Source organism: Eptatretus burgeri, chromosome 2 (assembly GCF_056783735.1).
Source record: "Eptatretus burgeri isolate ZD-2024b chromosome 2, Ebu_testis_v1, whole genome shotgun sequence".
NCBI classification, from domain to species: Eukaryota; Metazoa; Chordata; class Myxini; order Myxiniformes; family Myxinidae; genus Eptatretus; species Eptatretus burgeri.
In genome coordinates, this window is record NC_140962.1 from 26,981,486 (window position 1) to 27,000,247 (window position 18,762).

The 18,762-nt window shown below is 44.4% G+C and overlaps 1 protein-coding gene across 1 annotated transcript in view; it reads right to left on the minus strand.

Moving 5' to 3' along the window:
* The window catches only part of LOC147031659 (uncharacterized), a 58,867-nt gene that overhangs the window by 23,181 nt on the left and 16,924 nt on the right, over window positions 1-18,762 (minus strand). The window contains exons 2-3 of the mRNA XM_085866483.1: window positions 10,254-10,341; window positions 2,059-2,293 (exon numbers count right to left, since the gene is read on the minus strand). Coding sequence (XP_085722609.1) covers window positions 2,059-2,293; window positions 10,254-10,320 — 302 coding nt within the window. The 5' untranslated portion in view covers window positions 10,321-10,341. The remainder of the gene's footprint in view (window positions 1-2,058; window positions 2,294-10,253; window positions 10,342-18,762) is intronic.

Here is an 18,762-nt window from a genome sequence, read left to right on the forward strand (position 1 = left end):
TCTTTCTCTCTTTCTCTCTTCTCTCTTTCTCTCTTTCTCTCTTTCTCTCTTTCTCTCTTTCTCTCTTTCTCTCTTTCTCTCTTTCTCTCTTTCTCTCTTTCTCTCTTTCTTTTTCTCTTTTTCTCTTTCTCTCTCCCCCCCATTTTAGTATTCCCGTTAGCGAAGCGATGGGTGCTATTTGCTAGTCTTCAATACAGGGTGAGAAATGTCCAAGCTATGTCAATCACATACAAGGGTGTTTTATTCCAGTAACAGATACCTCCCCGACCCGTCCCCCCCCCATTCTCCAATAAGAGTACATATATTTATTTATTTATATATTAGCATAGAATATCATCGTTGCTCCACAGCAGTGTAGGGGTTTTTGATAAGTCTGCTCAACTCGAGTAAACTCAGTGATTTTAAAGAAGTAACAAAAATGACTGATTAAGTCGAACTGAGAGCATGGTATGCAAGCGAGGAAAGCGTAAATAGAACTATATTGTACAAAAAAGTAAAGTATTTTCCTTTGATAGAAACAACTTTGTCTCATTATTATAGGAGCAAATACCACCCGAAACTTCACTGACGGGAATAGTAAAATGGGGGAGAGAGAAAGGGATCAGGGGGAGGGGAGAGAGAGGAGGTGGAGGGGGGAAGAGAAAGGAGAGATGGGGAGTGTGGAGGGGTGGTGGCGGGAGAGTGTGTAGGGGTGGGAAGGGGTATGGGCAGCGTGAGGTGAGAGGAAGGGAATGCAAACGTGCGGTGGAGCATTAATTACGATTCATACTGTCTCATCAAAATGATTCTGCAAAGTGATGGTGGAAACAAAATCCATTTTATCCATACTATAAGCACCACTTGGACAAGTCTGAAGACAAACACCGCTCGGACATGTCTGGAGACAAACTCCCGTCCAGACATAACATCGCCCAGACATATCCGGAGATAAATCCCACCTGGACATATCGGGAGACAAACACTGTCCAGTATCAGCAATTTTTCGGGAATCAGCAGATTGGAGTCAGTGCGATTACAGACTACAGTACATATTGTATACAAACCAAAAACCTTGAGTATCTTTCACCATTTTCACGAGGACAAAGGAAAACCTGATAAAAACCTCCATAAGATATGGGATGAAACTTTGCCACCACAGCACCCGTAACAGGCATGGCATGCCCACACACCCACGGAGAGTCCCTACAGATCCAAATCTACCCATATGTACCATGTCTGTGTGTGCTTTATATGTGCCTCTACCTTGTAGTAACTGTCAACTGTACATCCCAATCGGGACACGAACTTTACCACTATAGGGTGCTGAGAAAGTGGCTTAAGCACTCAAACGGAACGCCTGGCTTGGCAAGCGATCACCAATTGCCGTCGATAAACCCATGCACCCGGAAACACCCAAGCAATGTCCAATTTAGACAAATGAACACTTCTTTTAGCAGTCTGAACTGCTGCTAAGTTCAATTCTGGAGCTCAAATTTTGTAATTAGTTTTAGTTTAAGAGATTCTTGTGGTTATGGCGGGTGCAGAAATGAAATAAAGCCACGAACGCCGGCGTCTCCAGGTGTTTTTAAGCATTACAATATACCCAGCGATTTGCATTTATGATGATCAAGCACTCAATAATATGAGTGAAGGAAGTGAAAAAAAAAAAAACTTTATCATAAAGAAATCTTTGCGGCCTGTTCCAAGTCAAGGCACAGTTGAGCAGGCAAAAAAACATGGTGGCTTCAGACCCCAGTGAGGTAACCCAGGATCTGCGTGAAGACCCAATGGAGAGCGAGTTATCTGAGGATGTGTCTGCTGAAGGATATAATTAAATAAGGCCATTAATTATCTTCAAAAGGGGTGTTTTAATTAACCCAAACACCAAATTTTCACTCATGCACTTCCTTAGAGTACCCATAGTATGCATGCAAAGTTTCAGGCTGCTAGGTTTCATGATTTTGGAGTTATGGAGGACACACACACACACACACACACACACACACACACACACACACACACACACACACTGACATTTATTAGTATATATTTGCAAATTATTTTTTATCATGTTCTTACCGTAAGGCACGGCTCAGCTTGTCGTAGTTCATCTGAGGTTTGGCTTTGCGCACACCCCAAAGTCTTGCCACCTCATCCGGGTCACGGATCACAAACTCTCCGTAGTCGCCCTGCCAGGCGATGACGTGACGGAACTCCGCACTGTGCAACAGCTCCAGGATGAAGTGCCACAACTGGATTTGACGCGAACCGGGACTCGACTCTGGCTTGTAGGCCCATTCTGGGAACGCCAGCCCTGTTGACACACAATTAGGATCACTTACAAGAAAGAGTCTTTGTACTGGTACTCCAGCTAGTTATAAAGAGGGACATTTGGACTGAGATTGATGTCATGTTCATCATTTTCAAACCAGTTTCTGCTCTCAGGCTTGGGTATGATTGATGGAGCTAAGCTTTACTCTTGTTATGTTGTTTTTTTTTTAACCTATCCCTTTCTCATGAGATCTGATTAATTTTGATGAGCACTTCATCGGACTCAAAGATAAATCATAGGAGATATATGTGAGCGAGATGCAGTACATTGATGGATTGTCATTGTTCTGAGATTTTGAACCTATCTATTGAAATAAGTACAAAAAAAAAAGAAGCAAAATGAGACTGCAATGCAGGAGATGAGTTTTGATGTTTCTTTGCGAGTATGAGGGCCAGTCAATAAGTAACCTTGAAATATTTTTCACAAATTGTTTTTTTGCATGTACGTGTGTAAACTTATTTTGCAACATCATCTCCATTGCGTTGAATGCATTTTTTTCCAGTGCTTTACAAAGGCATGGATTCCTCTGGAAAAAAATCTTTTGGCTGCTTGTGTCGGCATTCGTGCACCGCCTCTTGAACTTCTTCGTCGGATCAGAATCTAGTTCCACCAAGCGCCTCTTTAAGTGGCCCAAACATGTGGTAATCCGAAGGGGCGAGGTCTGGCGAGTAGGGTGGATGAGGATACCCAAAATGCGTGTTCTCCATTGTTGCAGCTGTAGTGCAGGCAGTGTGGAGCCGAGCATTGTCATGCTGCAGCAAAACGCTGGTAGTGAGTATTCCATGACGTTTTGATCTGATTGCTGGTTTCAGATGATTTTTAAGGAGGCCGCAGTGTGATGCACTGGTGACTGTGTGGTCCCTCTGGGCATGTAATGCTCTTAAAGTGGACCTTGGCTATCTCAGAAGAGGGTCAGCATCACTTTTCCAGCGGACGGCTGTGTGCGGAATTTTTTGAGCTATGGTGAAGTTGAATGGCGCCACTCTTTGCTCGCCCCCTTTGTTTCTGGCTGAAAGTAGTGGACCCAGCTTTTATCCCCAGTCACTACACGCTGAAAGAAAGCATCGCCTTCTGTTTCATAATGTCGCAGAATTTCTTTACATGCGTCCACTTTCCGTTCTTTCATTTCGGGAGTGAGTTGTCTCGGCACCCACCTTGCAGACACTTTGTGGAACCCCAGCACGTTGTGAATTATTTGGTGTGCTAAACGATGGTTAATGTTCAATTTGGAGACCCCTTCATCCAGCGTAATGTGATGGTTTTCCCTTAGCCTGCGCTCAACTTCTGCAACCATTTCTGGTGTGTCGGCTGTCTGAGGCCAGCCTGAGCGAGCAGCATCTACCACACTGGACACTCCACTTTTAAACTTCCTGTCCCAGTTGTGCACCTGCTGCAGCAATAAACATGCGTCACCATATTGCATTTTCATTCTGCGATGGATTTCAATGGGATTCACACCCTCAGTTCCCAAGAAACGGATGACAGAACGTTGTTCCTCCCTGGTGTATGCTTCTAAGGGAGCTGCCATCTCGCAACTGCTCCACTGACATCATACGCTCAATGTTGCCAGATCTAAAATAGGCAAAAACTTGACTCTTACCTATAGATATAACATACACTACATGGCCAAAAGTATGCGGACACCCCCTTCTAATTAGTGGATTCAGCTATTTCAGCCACACCCATTGCTGACAGATGCATACAATCAAGCACACAGCCATGCAATCTCCAGGGAGAAACATTGGTAGTTGAATGGGCTGTACTGAAAAGCTCAGTGACTTTCAACGTGCCACTGTCATAGGATGCCACTTTTCCAACAAGTCAGTTAGTCAAATTTCTGCCCTTCTAGAGCTGCCCCGGTCAACTGTAATGCTGTTATTGTGAAGTGGAAACGTCTCGAAGCAACAACAGCTCAGCCATGAAGTGGTAGGCCACACAACCTCACAGAACAGGACCACCGAGTGCTGAAGTGCGTCGGGTGGAAAAATCGTCTGTTGTCGGTGCAACACTCACTACCGAGTTCCAAACCGATTCTGGAAGCAATGTCAGCACAAACACTGTTCGGCGACAGCTTCATGAAATGGGTTCCATGGCCCAGCAGCTGCCCACAAGCCTAATATCACCATGCACAATACCAAACATCGGCTGGAGTGGTGTAAAGCTCACCGCCATTGGACTCTGGAGCAGTGGAAACGCGTTCTCTGGAGTGATTAATCATGCTTCACCATCTGGCAGTCCGACGGACTAATCTGGGTTTGGCAGATGCCAGGAGAACGCTACCTGACCGAATGCATAGTGCCAACCGTAAAGTTAGGTGGAGGAGGAATAATGGTCTGGGGCTGTTTTTCATGGTTCAGGCAAGGCCTCTTAGTTATAATGAAGGGATATCTTAACTCTACAGCATACAATGACATTCTGGATGATTCTGTGATTCCAACTTTGTGGCAACAGTTTGGAGGAAGGCCCTTTCCTGTTTCAGCATAACAATGTGCCCATGCACAAAGTAAGTTCCCTACAGAAATGGTTTGTTGAGATCAGTGTGGAAGAACTTGACTGGCCTGCACAGAGCCCTGACCTCAATCCCATCGAACACCTTTGGGATGAAATGGAATGCTGACTGAGAGCCAAATATAATCACCCAACACCAGTGCCAGACCTCACTAATGCTCTTGTAGCTGAATGGAAGCAAATCCCTGCACCAATGTTCCAACATCTTGTGGAAAGCCTTCCCAGAAGAGTGGAGGCTGTTATAGCAACAAAGGGGGGGGGGGGGACCAACTCCATGTCAATGTCCATGATTTTGGAAAGAGATGTTGGAAGAGCAGGTGTCCACATACTTTTGGCCATGTTGTGTATGTCATCTACAACTACACACATTACATTCTCAAATTTATATAGCCATCTTAAGGTTACTTATTGGCTGGCCGTCATATATATAGAAGGTAGAAAACATCTATCTATAATTCCAGCAATCTGTGTGTGTGTGTGTGTGTGTGTGTGTGTGTGTGTGTGTGTGTGTGTGTGTGTGTGTGTGTGTGTGTGTGTGTGTGTGTGTGTGTGTGTGTGTGTGTGTGTGTGTGTGTGTGTGTGTGTGTGTGTCTGTGACCGCTGTTTCTCGACAACCGCTGGTCCGATCTAATTGAAACTTGCCAGGTTTATTGCTGGGGCCCTGAGGATGTGCCTTTTCAAGGTTTGATATTAATCTGACAAGTGATTCCCAAATTATGGCCATTTATTTACCAAACCAATGACAGGAACCGTTGCTGCGTAGGCGTGGCCGATGCGCCAGTTAGTTACCAATCACAGGACACGTTGCTGCGTCGGCGTGGCTGCGTAGGCCGGTGCACGGCCGGCCGACGATGAGGTCACGTGCTGTGCTGGTTATGATGGGGATCGATCGGTGCCTTAGTTACCATGGGGTAAGAGTGTCAATGGTAAATGGCAGTGAATGTCATGGCAAGCAAAGACAGGGAGGTAAACTTGATTTTAATTTTGATTTTAATTAACTCTGTGTGTAAGTATCACAGCAGTTGTTACTTCAATGCAATCGATAATTCGTGGAATGATGTGAACATTCCATATGGACACGCACCACTTCCGGATAGTGATGACTTACTGTATTCTAATAATTTCTCGATTTCTTATCCGCATTTATAGATAAACACAATGCCCTAATCCAGTCGTCGTTTATGAGAGCGAAGGAATGGCCTGTGTGGTTGTTTGAAAGTTTTTTTTTTTGCATGTATGGCCACGCACATATGGGCACGCGAGAGCGAAGGAACGGCCTGTGTGGTTCTTGTTTCTGGCACGCGGTTTGAAAGTTTTTTTTTAATTTTTTTTTGTATGTACGGCCACGCATGTATGGGCACGCACGTACAGCCATGCACGTACGGCCATGCACGTACGGCCACGCGAGAGCGAAGGAACGGCCTGTGTGGTTGTTTCTGGCAAGCGGTTTTAAAGTATATATATATATATTTTTTTTTTTGCACGTACAGCCATGCACGTACTTGCACGTGAAAGCGAAGGAACGGCTTGTGTGGTTGTTGTTTCTGGCACACGGTTTGAGTTTTTTTGCGGGGGGGGGGAAGGTTTGCACGTATGGCCACGCATTTACGGGCATGCACTAGTATAAGAAAGATAGGACAAGAGTAAAGGGGTGCTTGGTCTATCACACCTTTGCCATTATACCTCACAGCATTTCCATCTCGTGCAGGTCTCCCCCTCTCCCAACTCCAAACACACCACCCTCCCGCTCCCGTGCACAAAACGTGTGATCATGTAAATCAATATATGGTACTACAGACTGAAAGACATAAATGCCATGCAAAAACTAACATATGAACCCCAAAAAGTCCACTACTTTTACCGATCCTCTCTATCCTATTTCCTCCACATCTAAGTACCGACAATTCTCTCTGTAATCGATCCATTCTGCTTGTTTACACTATCTTCCCTCACTTAGTGCTCCACATGCCCACAGCCCTTTGTGTGAAAGATCTGTCAAATTTCATTTCTTGCTTTTTCTTTTCTGATCTTCATGCTTTGCCCTTTTTCCTTTTACTATTTCGGTGAATTACTCAGTCTTCTTCTTATGTATGGTAGCATGGCTGCCAGGTAGCTATCATTTTGTTGAGGCACGACTATGCTGCTGATGCTGTGCCCCTATACCAGTACACTGGTATGCATTTCGCCGACCTCAGAAGGATGACAGGCTGAGTCAACCCCACCGGGTGTTAATTCAACAGCCATCGGGGCTCAAACTCAAGACCCGAAGATCCCAAGCCAGCCACCCTAACCGCGAAGCCAACACCAGGCTAATTACTCGGTGAAGTCTTAAATCCAAACAAAAGTTCAATTTTGTTTGGAAAGCAGATTTCTGCTGTTCTTTACTTTAATTCTGTTGTCCCTCCCATTTGGATTTTTTTGTGAGCTGCCTTAACATTTCTCATTATTATAGATTGGCAGCAACAACAACAACAACAAAAACGTTTGTCAGTCACAACCTTTACCACTGTAATCGGCTCTTGTTTACCCTAGGCACAATCTTATTCGCATTGAACCTTGTCCGTTATTATGGTCATGGAACTACATATCCCATTGCTCTTTTTGACCAGGTCTGAGAATAAATGTGGAGAGGTCCACACACTTCCCCTCTGAACTGTCGAGCTTGGGTTCGAATTCCAACCCAGTTATAAACTGTCATACTGGTGTTTCACAGGCAGGGTGATTCATCAATCTGTGTGCCGTCCCTTGGATGGTTATTAAACGTGAGTCCCATCTGCTAGGATTCGTTGGTGGACGTTAAAGTTCCCTTGGTGTCCTTTAAGATATGTTGGCGAGCTATTGCCGGCACCATGGCCAAATTACAAATTCCTACCCTAACCAGCAGAGGGCATTGAATCAGCGGCGCAGCCATGCCCCCAGCCAGTGATGCTAACCTGCAACCTTGTGAGCCATCATCCAAATCGATGGGAGTTTAATTATTTTGTTGGAAAGATCTGCCAAGAATACGAGGTCTGTCTAAAAAGTAACGGCACTGAGCCTGCTGTGTGCTCCACTTAGACAACTTGAATGAACTTGCGTCACAGTCTTTCACAACATTCCACCAATATATATGATTGGTGATGGTTGACTGCGCTCATTGTGTGAATTTTTACAGGTCGTGCTTTCCACGTTGTCTGGTATGAGTCATGAGCAGAAAGCCAATCTGAAGTTTCTTGCCAAGCTTGGCAAAACACCTTCCGAATCCTTCGCAATACTGCAGCAAGTCAACGGGGAAGAAACGATGTCACGTACACGTGCATTTGAATGGCACAAGAGGTTCAAAGAGGGACGGGAGGAGGTTGAAGATGATCCACGGTCTGGAAGACTTTCAACGAGCAGAACGGCGGACAACATCGAGCGTGTGAAGCAGATGTTGCACGCAGATCGTCAACTCATGGTGATGATGATTACTGATGAACTTTCCATCAACAAGGACACTGTCTGGAGCATCACTGAAAATCTCGAAATGCGCAAGGTGTGCGCAAAGATGGTCCCCAAGCTGTTGTCCGAGGACCAGAAACAGCAAAGAGTCACTGTGTGTCAAGACATTATCGAGTGCCTCGAGGACGATCCAGACCTGCTCGGGAGAGTCATTACTGACAATGAATCGTGGATATTTGAATACGATCCCGAGACCAAACCTTGGAGTCGTCAGTGGAAAAGTCCGGCCTCACCAAGACCAAAGAAAGCGAGGATGTCGAAGTCAAAGGTCAAGCTGATGCTCATCGCCTTTTCTGACATCAAGGGCATCGTTCACTTTGAGTTTCTACCACAGGGTCAAACAGTGAATCAATACGTGTACAAGGAGATCCTCCGGCGCCTCATGAGATCAGTCCGGGACAAGAGGATGGATCTGTGGGAGAACAATGCCTGGGTGCTCCACCATGACAACGCCCCTACTCACAGTGCCCTGAGCATCCGACAATTTCTGGCGGAGAGGAACCTGCCAACTCTGGAGCAACCCCCGTATTCGCCAGACTTGGCCCCTTGTGATTTTTTCCTATTCCCCAAGCTCAAGGGGGTGGTCAAAGGGACCCGATTTTTTGATGTGGAGGCCATGAAAAGGGCCATGACGACGGAGCTCCGGAGGATTCCAGAAGAAGCCTTCCGGGGGTGCATCGAAGCATGGAAGAAGAGGATGGGCAAGTGTGTGAGACTGGAGGGAAACTATTTTGAAGGGGACAAGCTGTGATTTCAATATATTTTTTGGAATAAAATTTCTGTGAAGTCATTCCCGTTACTTTTTAAACGGACCTCGTACATATATTGAGCACTCCCAAATAATTGAGCAGCTCTCAAGGACCCAGGCCTTGATGTCAAATTTCAGCAAATCCCAAGATCTGGCGTACACTTCCTTAAATAAAATAAAAACTAATTCAACTCTTGGCCTATTCCTTTAAGACCTCAAAACTCTTCTGAAAATGGTCTTCTCCTACAAACAGTCAATGCTGACAGACAGCATCGTGTGACCTGTAAATTCAGACATGCCATTCAAAACTCATCCCGACAAGTAATTTATATCAATAACAGTAGACCTTCACTGACCTCCGTAGAAATGTTGATCCATAACTGGTAAGTTAGTGCTTTCAGAAGTGGAGAGGATTTACTAATCTACAACCAGTTTAGTTCAAAATAATGATCTGGAATTTATACTTGAGATTAAGATTTAATGATGTTACAATTACAAACATGTTTATTAAAATTAAAATAAATGCATTGTGCTTTCATATGTTGATAATTAAATTAATAGATTAAGCTAATGGGGTCTGAAAATGGCACAGGCATGATAGACCAAATGTCCTCCTGTAGGTATATATCTTCCGATATGTAAGGGAGGGGTAAAGATGTCCACCGTTTTTGCAAACATAGTAAAAAGATGCGCCTTATGGTAACGTCTTCCTTTGATCGTATCATTGTCTGATAACATTTGCTCGACTGCCTGTACAGCACATCATGAATTCAAACTCAGACAATTTTGAAACAAGAAGTTCTGGCAGCTCAATGTCAAACACAGTAACAGGCTACCAAGGGAGCTATTCTGCCACCAACATCCGTTTTCAAACCTAACCAACAATGACAATGAAAAAGACATCCATCAGTTCATATAATGGAATTGCATAGTCCTGCAAGAAAGACAACAAGAACCCAAAAAGACCACTCAAAACGAGTGCAACCCTATATATATATATATATATATATATATATATATATATATATATATATATATATATATATATATATATATATATATATATATAAAAATAAATGTTTTTTTTTTAATAAAAATCCCTTGAGCAAGAAGCAAACAGCAAGTAATAGCTTGTAACAAGTAAACCATACAAAAAAAAGAAAAAAACAGCACAAAGTCACTTGTTTCGCTGTTCAACTCCTTCACCTGGAGCCCAGAGTCCAGGTGGTGGCCATATTGAACAGAAGAGTTCTCCAGCGCAGGCACAGTGCATTGTGCAGCTATTCAAAGGGCTCTGCACAAAAAAAAGAACACAATGGTTGTTATAAGGTTGGATCATGAAATCAGGTGTCCAATATTTGAAGGACATTTAGTATCAATCACATAATTACTTGAAGCACCCAATTAATGAGCATAATTACATAAACGCTGGTTGAGTGGGTAAAGCTTTGTTGCATTGCACTCACTAGTGTGGGTTGGATTCTCTTTGCTGCTCAGCAGAAATTTCGATACCCTGCGATGGAGTGGTGACCTGTGGATAATTTTTTTCTTCGCCACGAAAACGTTTCCTTGTAATGAATGTCCAAATAATTTGGCATGAATATGAGTTTCTACCACCACCACCACTAAATCAATACTTCCTTTGATCAACAGTGATCAGGATAATCTCAAAGGATTGTTGCATCATATGTGCCTGGCATACCTCGAACATGCATCATTTTGAAAGTCCATAATTGGAAAGTTTTCCTCTGATTAGTAAATCCCCACTCCCTCCAGGAGCAAATTACCCCCAGCATGTATCCAATATATATATATATATATATATATATATATATATATATATATATATATATATATATATATATATATATATATATATATATATATATTTTTTTTTGTTTGTTACGCGAGAGATTGAGCAAAATTTTGTGGAGATTGAGCAAGCTATTTTCTGTTCTATAATATTCACACATGCGTACATACACACCTACATAAAAACATACATACAAACATAAATACACATACCTACATAAAAGAGCCTGGTGTTGGCTCAGTGGTTCGGGTGGTGGCTTGGGATCCTCGGGTCCTGAGTTCAAGCCCCGTTGGCCTCTGAATTAATACACCAAGGGGTTGACTCAGCCTGTCATCCTTCCGAGGTCGGCGAAATGAGTACCAGTGTACTGGTAGAGGGGCACTGCATCAGCGACGCAGTCACGCTTCCAAGAAATGGTAGCTACCCCTGCAGCTAAGCTGTCATACGCAAGAAGAAGACCTACACCATACACCTACATACACATACACATGACATCTAATATATAAAGCTCTTTCTAACCACTGATTCATTGACTCACTGACTGATATTAAAGATCGGCACCTTCCGGGTGACGTAGAAAGCTGAAATTTTGCGTGCTGAAGGAAATTGAAGCTGACACAGTGGGGAAAAAAATCACAGAACCATCAGAAATAATCCATAAATGAAAAAAATGCAGGTGAGCGACCCGAGACAATGTGGAAGCGCGGTAATTTTGCATGCCAACGGACATCGAAGTCTGTCCACCGGGAAAAACCACAGAACCATAGGAAAGCATCCGCAAATGAAAATATGAATAAATTAAAGAAATTAATATGAAAATAAATAAATGAAAAAATGCAGGTGAGCGACCCGAGACAATGGGGAAGCACGGTAATTTTGCATGCCGACGGACATCGAAGTCTGTCCACCGGGAAAAATCACAGAACCATCGGAAAGCATCCGCAAATGAAAATACTAATAAATGAAAGAAATTAATATGAAAATAAATAAATGAAAAAATGCAGGCAGGTGAGCGACCCGAGACAATGTGGAAGCACGGTAATTTTGCGTGCCGACGGACATCAAAGTTTATCCACCGGGAAAAATCACAGAACCATCGGAAAGCATCCGCAAATGAAAATATTAATAAATGAAAGAAATTAAGATGAAAATAAATAAATGAAAAAAATGCAGGTGAACGACCTGAGACAATGGGGAAGCACGGTAATTTTGCTTGCCGACGCACATCAAAATTTATCCACCGGGAAAAATCACGAACCATCGGAAAGCATCCGCAAATGAAAATATTAATTAATGAAAGAAATTAATATGAAAATAAATAAATGAAAAAAATGTAGGTGAGCGACCCGAGACAATGGGGAAGCACGGTAATTTTGCATGCCGACGGAAATCGAAGTCTGTCCACCGGGAAAAATCACAGAACCATCGGAAAGCATCCGCAAATGAAAATACTAATAAATGAAAGAAATTAATATGAAAATAAATAAATGAAAAAATGCAGGCAGGTGAGCGACCCGAGACAATGTGGAAGCACGGTAATTTTGCGTGCCGACGGACATCAAAGTTTATCCACCGGGAAAAAATCACAGAACCATCGGAAAGCATCCGCAAATGAAAATATTAATAAATGAAAGAAATTAATATGAAAATAAATAAATGAAAAAAATGCAGGTGAACGACCTGAGACAATGGGGAAGCACGGTAATTTTGCTTGCCGACGCACATCAAAGTTTATCCACCGGGAAAAATCACAGAACCATCGGAAAGCATCCGCAAATGAAAATATTAATAAATGAAAGAAATTAATATGAAAATAAATAAATGAAAAAAATGTAGGTGAGCGACCCGAGACAATGGGGAAGCACGGTAATTTTGCATGCCGACGGAAATCGAAGTCTGTCCACCGGGAAAAATCACAGAACCATCGGAAAGCATCCGCAAATGAAAATACTAATAAATGAAAGAAATTAATATGAAAATAAATAAATGAAAAAATGCAGGCAGGTGAGCGACCCAAGACAATGTGGAAGCACGGTAATTTTGCATGCTGACGGACATCAAAGTTTATCCACCGGGAAAAATCACAGCACCATCGGAAAGCATCCGCAAATGAAAATATTAATAAATTAAAGAAATTAATATGAAAATAAATAAATGAAAAAAATGCAGGTGAACGACCCGAGACAATGTGGAAGCAGGGTAATTTTGCATGCCGACAGACATCGAAGTTTATCCACTGGGAAAAATCACAGAACCATCGGAAAGCATCCGCAAATGAAAATATTAATAAATTAAAGAAATTAATATGAAAATAAATAAATGAAAAAAATGCAGGTGAACGACCCGAGACAATGTGGAAGCACGGTAATTTTGCATGCCGACGGACATCGAAGTCTGTCCACTGGGAAAAATCACAGAACCATCGGAAAGCATCCGCAAATGAAAATATATAGAAATGAAAAAAAAATCAAATGCAGGTGAGAGAACCGAGACAATGGGGAAGCACGGTAATTTTGTGTGCTGGTGGACATCAAAGCTAATACACCAGGGGGGAAAAAAAATCACACAACCGTCAGAAAGCATCCGGAAATGAAAATATAAATAAATGAAAATTAAATAAATGAAAAATCAAATGCGGATGAGCAACCCGAGACGATGTGTAAGCATACCCCGCTGGTACATACATGCACATACATACGCATACACACTACATACATACACATACATGCTACATACATAAACATATTTACAGACATTCATACAAACATACATACATACATACATACATACATACATACATACATACATACTGTCACGGGGGAACCAGGAGGGCGGGGCTGTCCCTGGTTTCTCTCCGGACTCACCGGGAATCGCAGACCATCACACACGAATAACTTCTTGTCACGGCAGATCACTAATCGACCGCAAACTCCAATAACTAGACCGCATGACCTAGGGTCCTCCGTCTGACAACCGTTTACCTTCGGAACACATGATCGCCTTATCGGGGAAATCGTGCCCTCAATGTGTACTTGCATTACTTAAGTTACTCACCGTATCAGGTGAAGCCGAGCAGAGCTGTCAAGTACGCATCGGCTAAATAGGCAGATTTTTGGGGTATAACGTCCCGGCTAAGCTAAGGTGTGGACCATACTAGACCAATGGAGGAAAAGACAAAAACGAGCAGGGTACATTTATAACAGGCACGATTATTTATTCAAGCAAGGAAAGTTATGTGGCACAGTACGAGAATTATTGCAAATGTACAGCAGGAGAAAGCAAGGAATTTGTAGGGTGCGGCAAAAGTCATGCAGTATTCACAAAAGAAGAATATACAGAGCAGAATTATCCTGAATATGCTTATACATTCTTAACTTATGCTACAACAGGAACCATCACATACATAAAAAACTATGGAAAGTTAGAGATAACCCAGAGAGATAAGAAGCGATTAAGGATTAGCGACCTCTCAATACCTGGCGCTGTCGGCGGACCTGCACTACCCAAAACGCTTCAGAAAGGGGAAGAGGGAGAAATACTGCGGGTGTCTATGGTGTCGGAGAGTAAGGTGTGAGTGTACTGCAATGTGAGGTGCAGTGTGGTGCAATAGGAAGATGTGAGGTGCGAGTTTGTACTGTTCACTCGTTGAGTTCGCTCTGAAAAGAACGGTTGGTTGTGCTTGCCCGTGCTGATTGCTCTTGTGCGTCCACAGTAGACGAGAGATAGATGGTAGAGAAAGATGCATAAGAGAAAGACCCTATCATAATAGTGGAAGAATCCGTACAAGTAAATGTTGCTGCTGGATGCAGCTGAACTGAGTGTCGACAGAATGAGAGAAGCCCCGGCTCGTAGTAGTCACTCGTGATTCTGCCCTTGACCACACTGACTCACGGCGCTACTTGCTCAGCGCCGACGCTTGCTCTCATTGAGCCATATGCCGCTGCCTGTTTCCCCGGCAAGGTCTGACGTCTACCGCAGTCCCTTGGCATATCCGGCGAGGTCTGGCGTCTGGTGAGTTCTCTCCCCTGGCAATTCCAACTAAATTGAGCTGAGTTCGCTCTTTTTATGAGCCCCAGGCAGGGGAGGAGCCGAGAATTGGATCAAACGGGGCTATTTGATGATCTCTAGCCTTTCCATTGGCCCATAGCGGTCGTCCCGCACTGTGGCCATGCCCCGCTGGACCCCAAAACTGAAAAAAATGGCCTCAGTCGCTCACCGACCGGCCCACGTGTCGGAGATCCAACATTAACATGGGACCATGGTTCTTGGAAGCACTCTCTGGCCCTGAATGGGTGTTGGCCTCCATTCAACTGTGGTAATTTAGGGAAATCACCATGCTATGTCCTTAAACGAGCTCCAGCGCACGTTCACGCTTCGAGTTATGCCCCTGTAATAACCCGACCCTTGTTCGCTCAGCCTCACTTGAGACTGCAGTGAGCATTCGACGAATAAGTGGCAGTTGTGGCGGTTGTAGAGAGGTGAGAAAAGGTTCTGGCATTTGCAGTGAAGAGATTGTAAATTGGGCGTTGTGGCGAAGAGGTGGAAGTTGCTTGTAACGATATCATCCCGGTGGGGAGGGAGAGGTTTGTCCATAATAGTCGCGTTTGTTATGAAAATGTAAACGTAAGTTGTTGCGAGGATTTTTGGTAGTCATGTGTCGTGGTTGTGGTGAGCGTGGTAGCAGTGTGGTGAGCAGAATGAAGTTCTGAGGTGAGATTGCAGTTGAAAATTGGTGTGCAGTTTTGAATGGAAAATTGGCACGTAGATGCAAATGAGTCGCTCGCGGTGCTACTTTGCTCGGTTGGTGTTGTCGTCATCGTCTGCGTGCGTGCTTGCTTGTGTGGTTCGTGAGGGAGACAAAGTGGGGCAAAGGAGTGGAAGAAGTGCAATGATTGAAGATTGAGGACCTAACTAAAAGAGATCTATGCAATGCATCCCAGTTTTTCTTGAACTCACCCAGACCTGAGGTCACCGGGAGCGAATAACTTCACTCCACGGTGGCTTGCGACACAACTACGACGCCTATGATGCAACTACGAACGCCAATCGAGCAACCACGAGTCCCAGTATCTGTCCGTCCAACAACTGTGTAACTGGGGTCCCGTGGCCTCCTGACTCGGGAACACACCTTCAAATGTGCTATTTACCTTATCTGGTGATGTTGAATGCGACCGGGCTGCACCGCCAGCACACGCTAGACCATGCAAACCAAACCATCGGGAATCTCAACCTACCGAGGTATCTACATGTGGACAGTGCAAGGCCAATGGTAGAAAAGACCGACACAGATAGGTTGGAAGTATATTCAAGAAGAGCAGGTTTATTTACACAAGTGAGGAGCAGGAAAAAGAGGGATGGAGGGAACATAAGGGTTTTAATGGCATGGGGAGAAATGAGGGTAAAGCAATCTGTATAGCAATGACATCAGAGAAAGAGAAAAGAGAAACAGAGCAAACTTAACAACTGCCTTACCCACCACTAACACAGTACAGGGGCCCAAGCATTCACAACCACTATTCAACGCAGAGGGAGAGAAGTGGGAAGAAAGATTGTGAGGTGTCCCGGGTGTATGGAGAAGAGTGACGTGTGTGTGTGTGTGTGTGTGTGTGTGTGTGTGTGTGTGTGTGTGTGTGTGTGTGTGTGTGTGTGTGTGTGTGTGTCTGTGTGTGTGTGTGTGTAACTACTGCGGGTGTATTTGAAAAGGGAAACTGAGAAAGGTGCAGCAGAAAAGATGTGTGAGGGGACAGCCTAGGTGTGAGATCCCACCAGATATGGCTGCAGTGAAGCTTGGTTTCGGTCCTATTGATTGGCTTGGCTCTGCCCGCCCCTCGCAGCCTCGGCTCCTCACTCGTGATGACAGTTCGTGAGGTAAAAATGAAAGGAGCGAAAGTGCTAAGAACCAGCAGTGCGAACTTAGGGAACTGTGTCCAGCGCCCATTGACGTTGTCCCTCAGGGTGTCCACAAATGAGCGTTGAAAGAGTCGAGCAAATAAAACGATGTCGAAAGACCTGGAAGGCACAAACGACCATTGAAAAGAGCCTCCATGACCATGACCATCTCCCAACAATGGATGGAGGTCCTCAAAGGCAGACAGGAAATCCGAGCCGTATCCCTGGACATATCACGTGCTTTTGACACGGTCTGGCACCCTGACCTACTCACCAAACTCTCTTCCTATGGTATCCAAGGCCATCTCCACTCATGGCTCGCAGACTTCCTCTCCTGTCACAGCCAATGTGTGGCCCTAAATGGAGTTCTTTCATCCTCTCTTCCTGTGCAGGCGAGTTCCTCAAGGCAGCGTTCTGGGCCCTGTTCTTTTTCTGGTTTTCATCAATGATCTGTCCGACTCTCTGGAAAATCCTCTTTCTCTCTTTGCTGATGACTCCACCCTCTGCCGTACCATCTGTCATCCCTCAAACCGGCAAGCAGCAGCTTCTTCACTCACTGCAGATCTGGATAAAATCACAAACTGGTCCAACATGTGGAACATGTCTTTCAATCCGGACAAATCTCACACTCTCACTATGTCTCTTCGAAAGGACCGTTTGGAACCCCCCCCCCCCATCCACTTTCTCAACAATCCTCTGGAAGAAGTCCTTTCTTTCAAGCTTCTGGGTCTCACTATCTGCCATGATCTTTCCTGGGAAAGCCACATTTCAAACGTCGCCTTCAAAACAGCTGTTCACCACCACCTCTTATCATCCCCCATCCAAATCCTCGATCTTTTCTACCCACGATAATCCACCCCAAACCCACCTCCTTCAAATTCCTTGATTTCCTTGCTGAAAGTCCCTGTAATGTCCATCTTCTATTCCCCATGCTCCCCGCCCCATCCCTCTCCCTTCCACAGATCTCCTAATGTCTCTGTTCCCCACTGTTTTGTCCTTCCCACTCTCGCCCTTCTTGTCTCATGTCCCCCATGATGTGCGTTGTGTGTTAGCTCTCACACGAGCCTCGACAAGGTACACAAAAAAAAACATATATATTATAGAGCCCAAACAACCATTGAAAGACAGGTGTAAACGACTGTTGCAAAAGACAGCCACCGATGACCGTTGAAAGGAGCCACCAGCGACCGTTCTAGGGTTTGCTCTTTTATAAGGCGGGCCTGGAAGTTTTGAGAATGTACGTGTCATTGGGCATGGCCTGTGTGCAGATTGGTGTTCCTCCTCCCTCCTCGAGTTTCTGCAGCGAGTCCTCTCAGTCGGGGCTTCTGGCTGTCGTAAGAGTCGGACCTCGCTTGCTGCTGCTTAAGGCGAGCGAGCATTCGGCTGGTTTGAGGCACGCAAGAACGATTATGGGGGAAACGAACAGGGCCGATTTCTCTCAGATCAATGCTGACCAAACATCGCTCGGGCACGTGATGGCCATCACCAAGGCTTACAATGGGGTTAACGGTTGAGAGTTGTGGGATGAGGGATCTCCTTTAGAGTGGGGTGGAGTTTGAGGTTATGTTACTGTATGTCATGTCTTGATTGCCTTTTGTGTGTGTGTGTGTGTTGGAAGAGATCGTGTCAAACTTCAGTCTGTATTAAATACAAGTGCGTGTACTTACGTGTGGTTTGAGAACAAAAGAGAGAGAGAGGAAATTAATGATAAAGGGAATGTAAGGAAAGGATCGGCACACACCAGCTTCAAATGGCTGCCACCGCCATGTCGACAACCTTCCATGTGTGAAAGAAAAACAGGGGTGAATCGTAATCTACCTGTTCCAACTCAGTTTGGATCCCACTGACCCATCGAAAGGTAAGGGACTATTCTAAACATTTATTACGGAAATAACTACACCGAAGGACCTACGTGTCATGAGCGAACGTCTACAATAGAGGTTTCTCAAAACCGCAACAATATACTGTTGAAACAACTACTTTGGAATTGCTGTACGTTGTGTGCCATTGCCT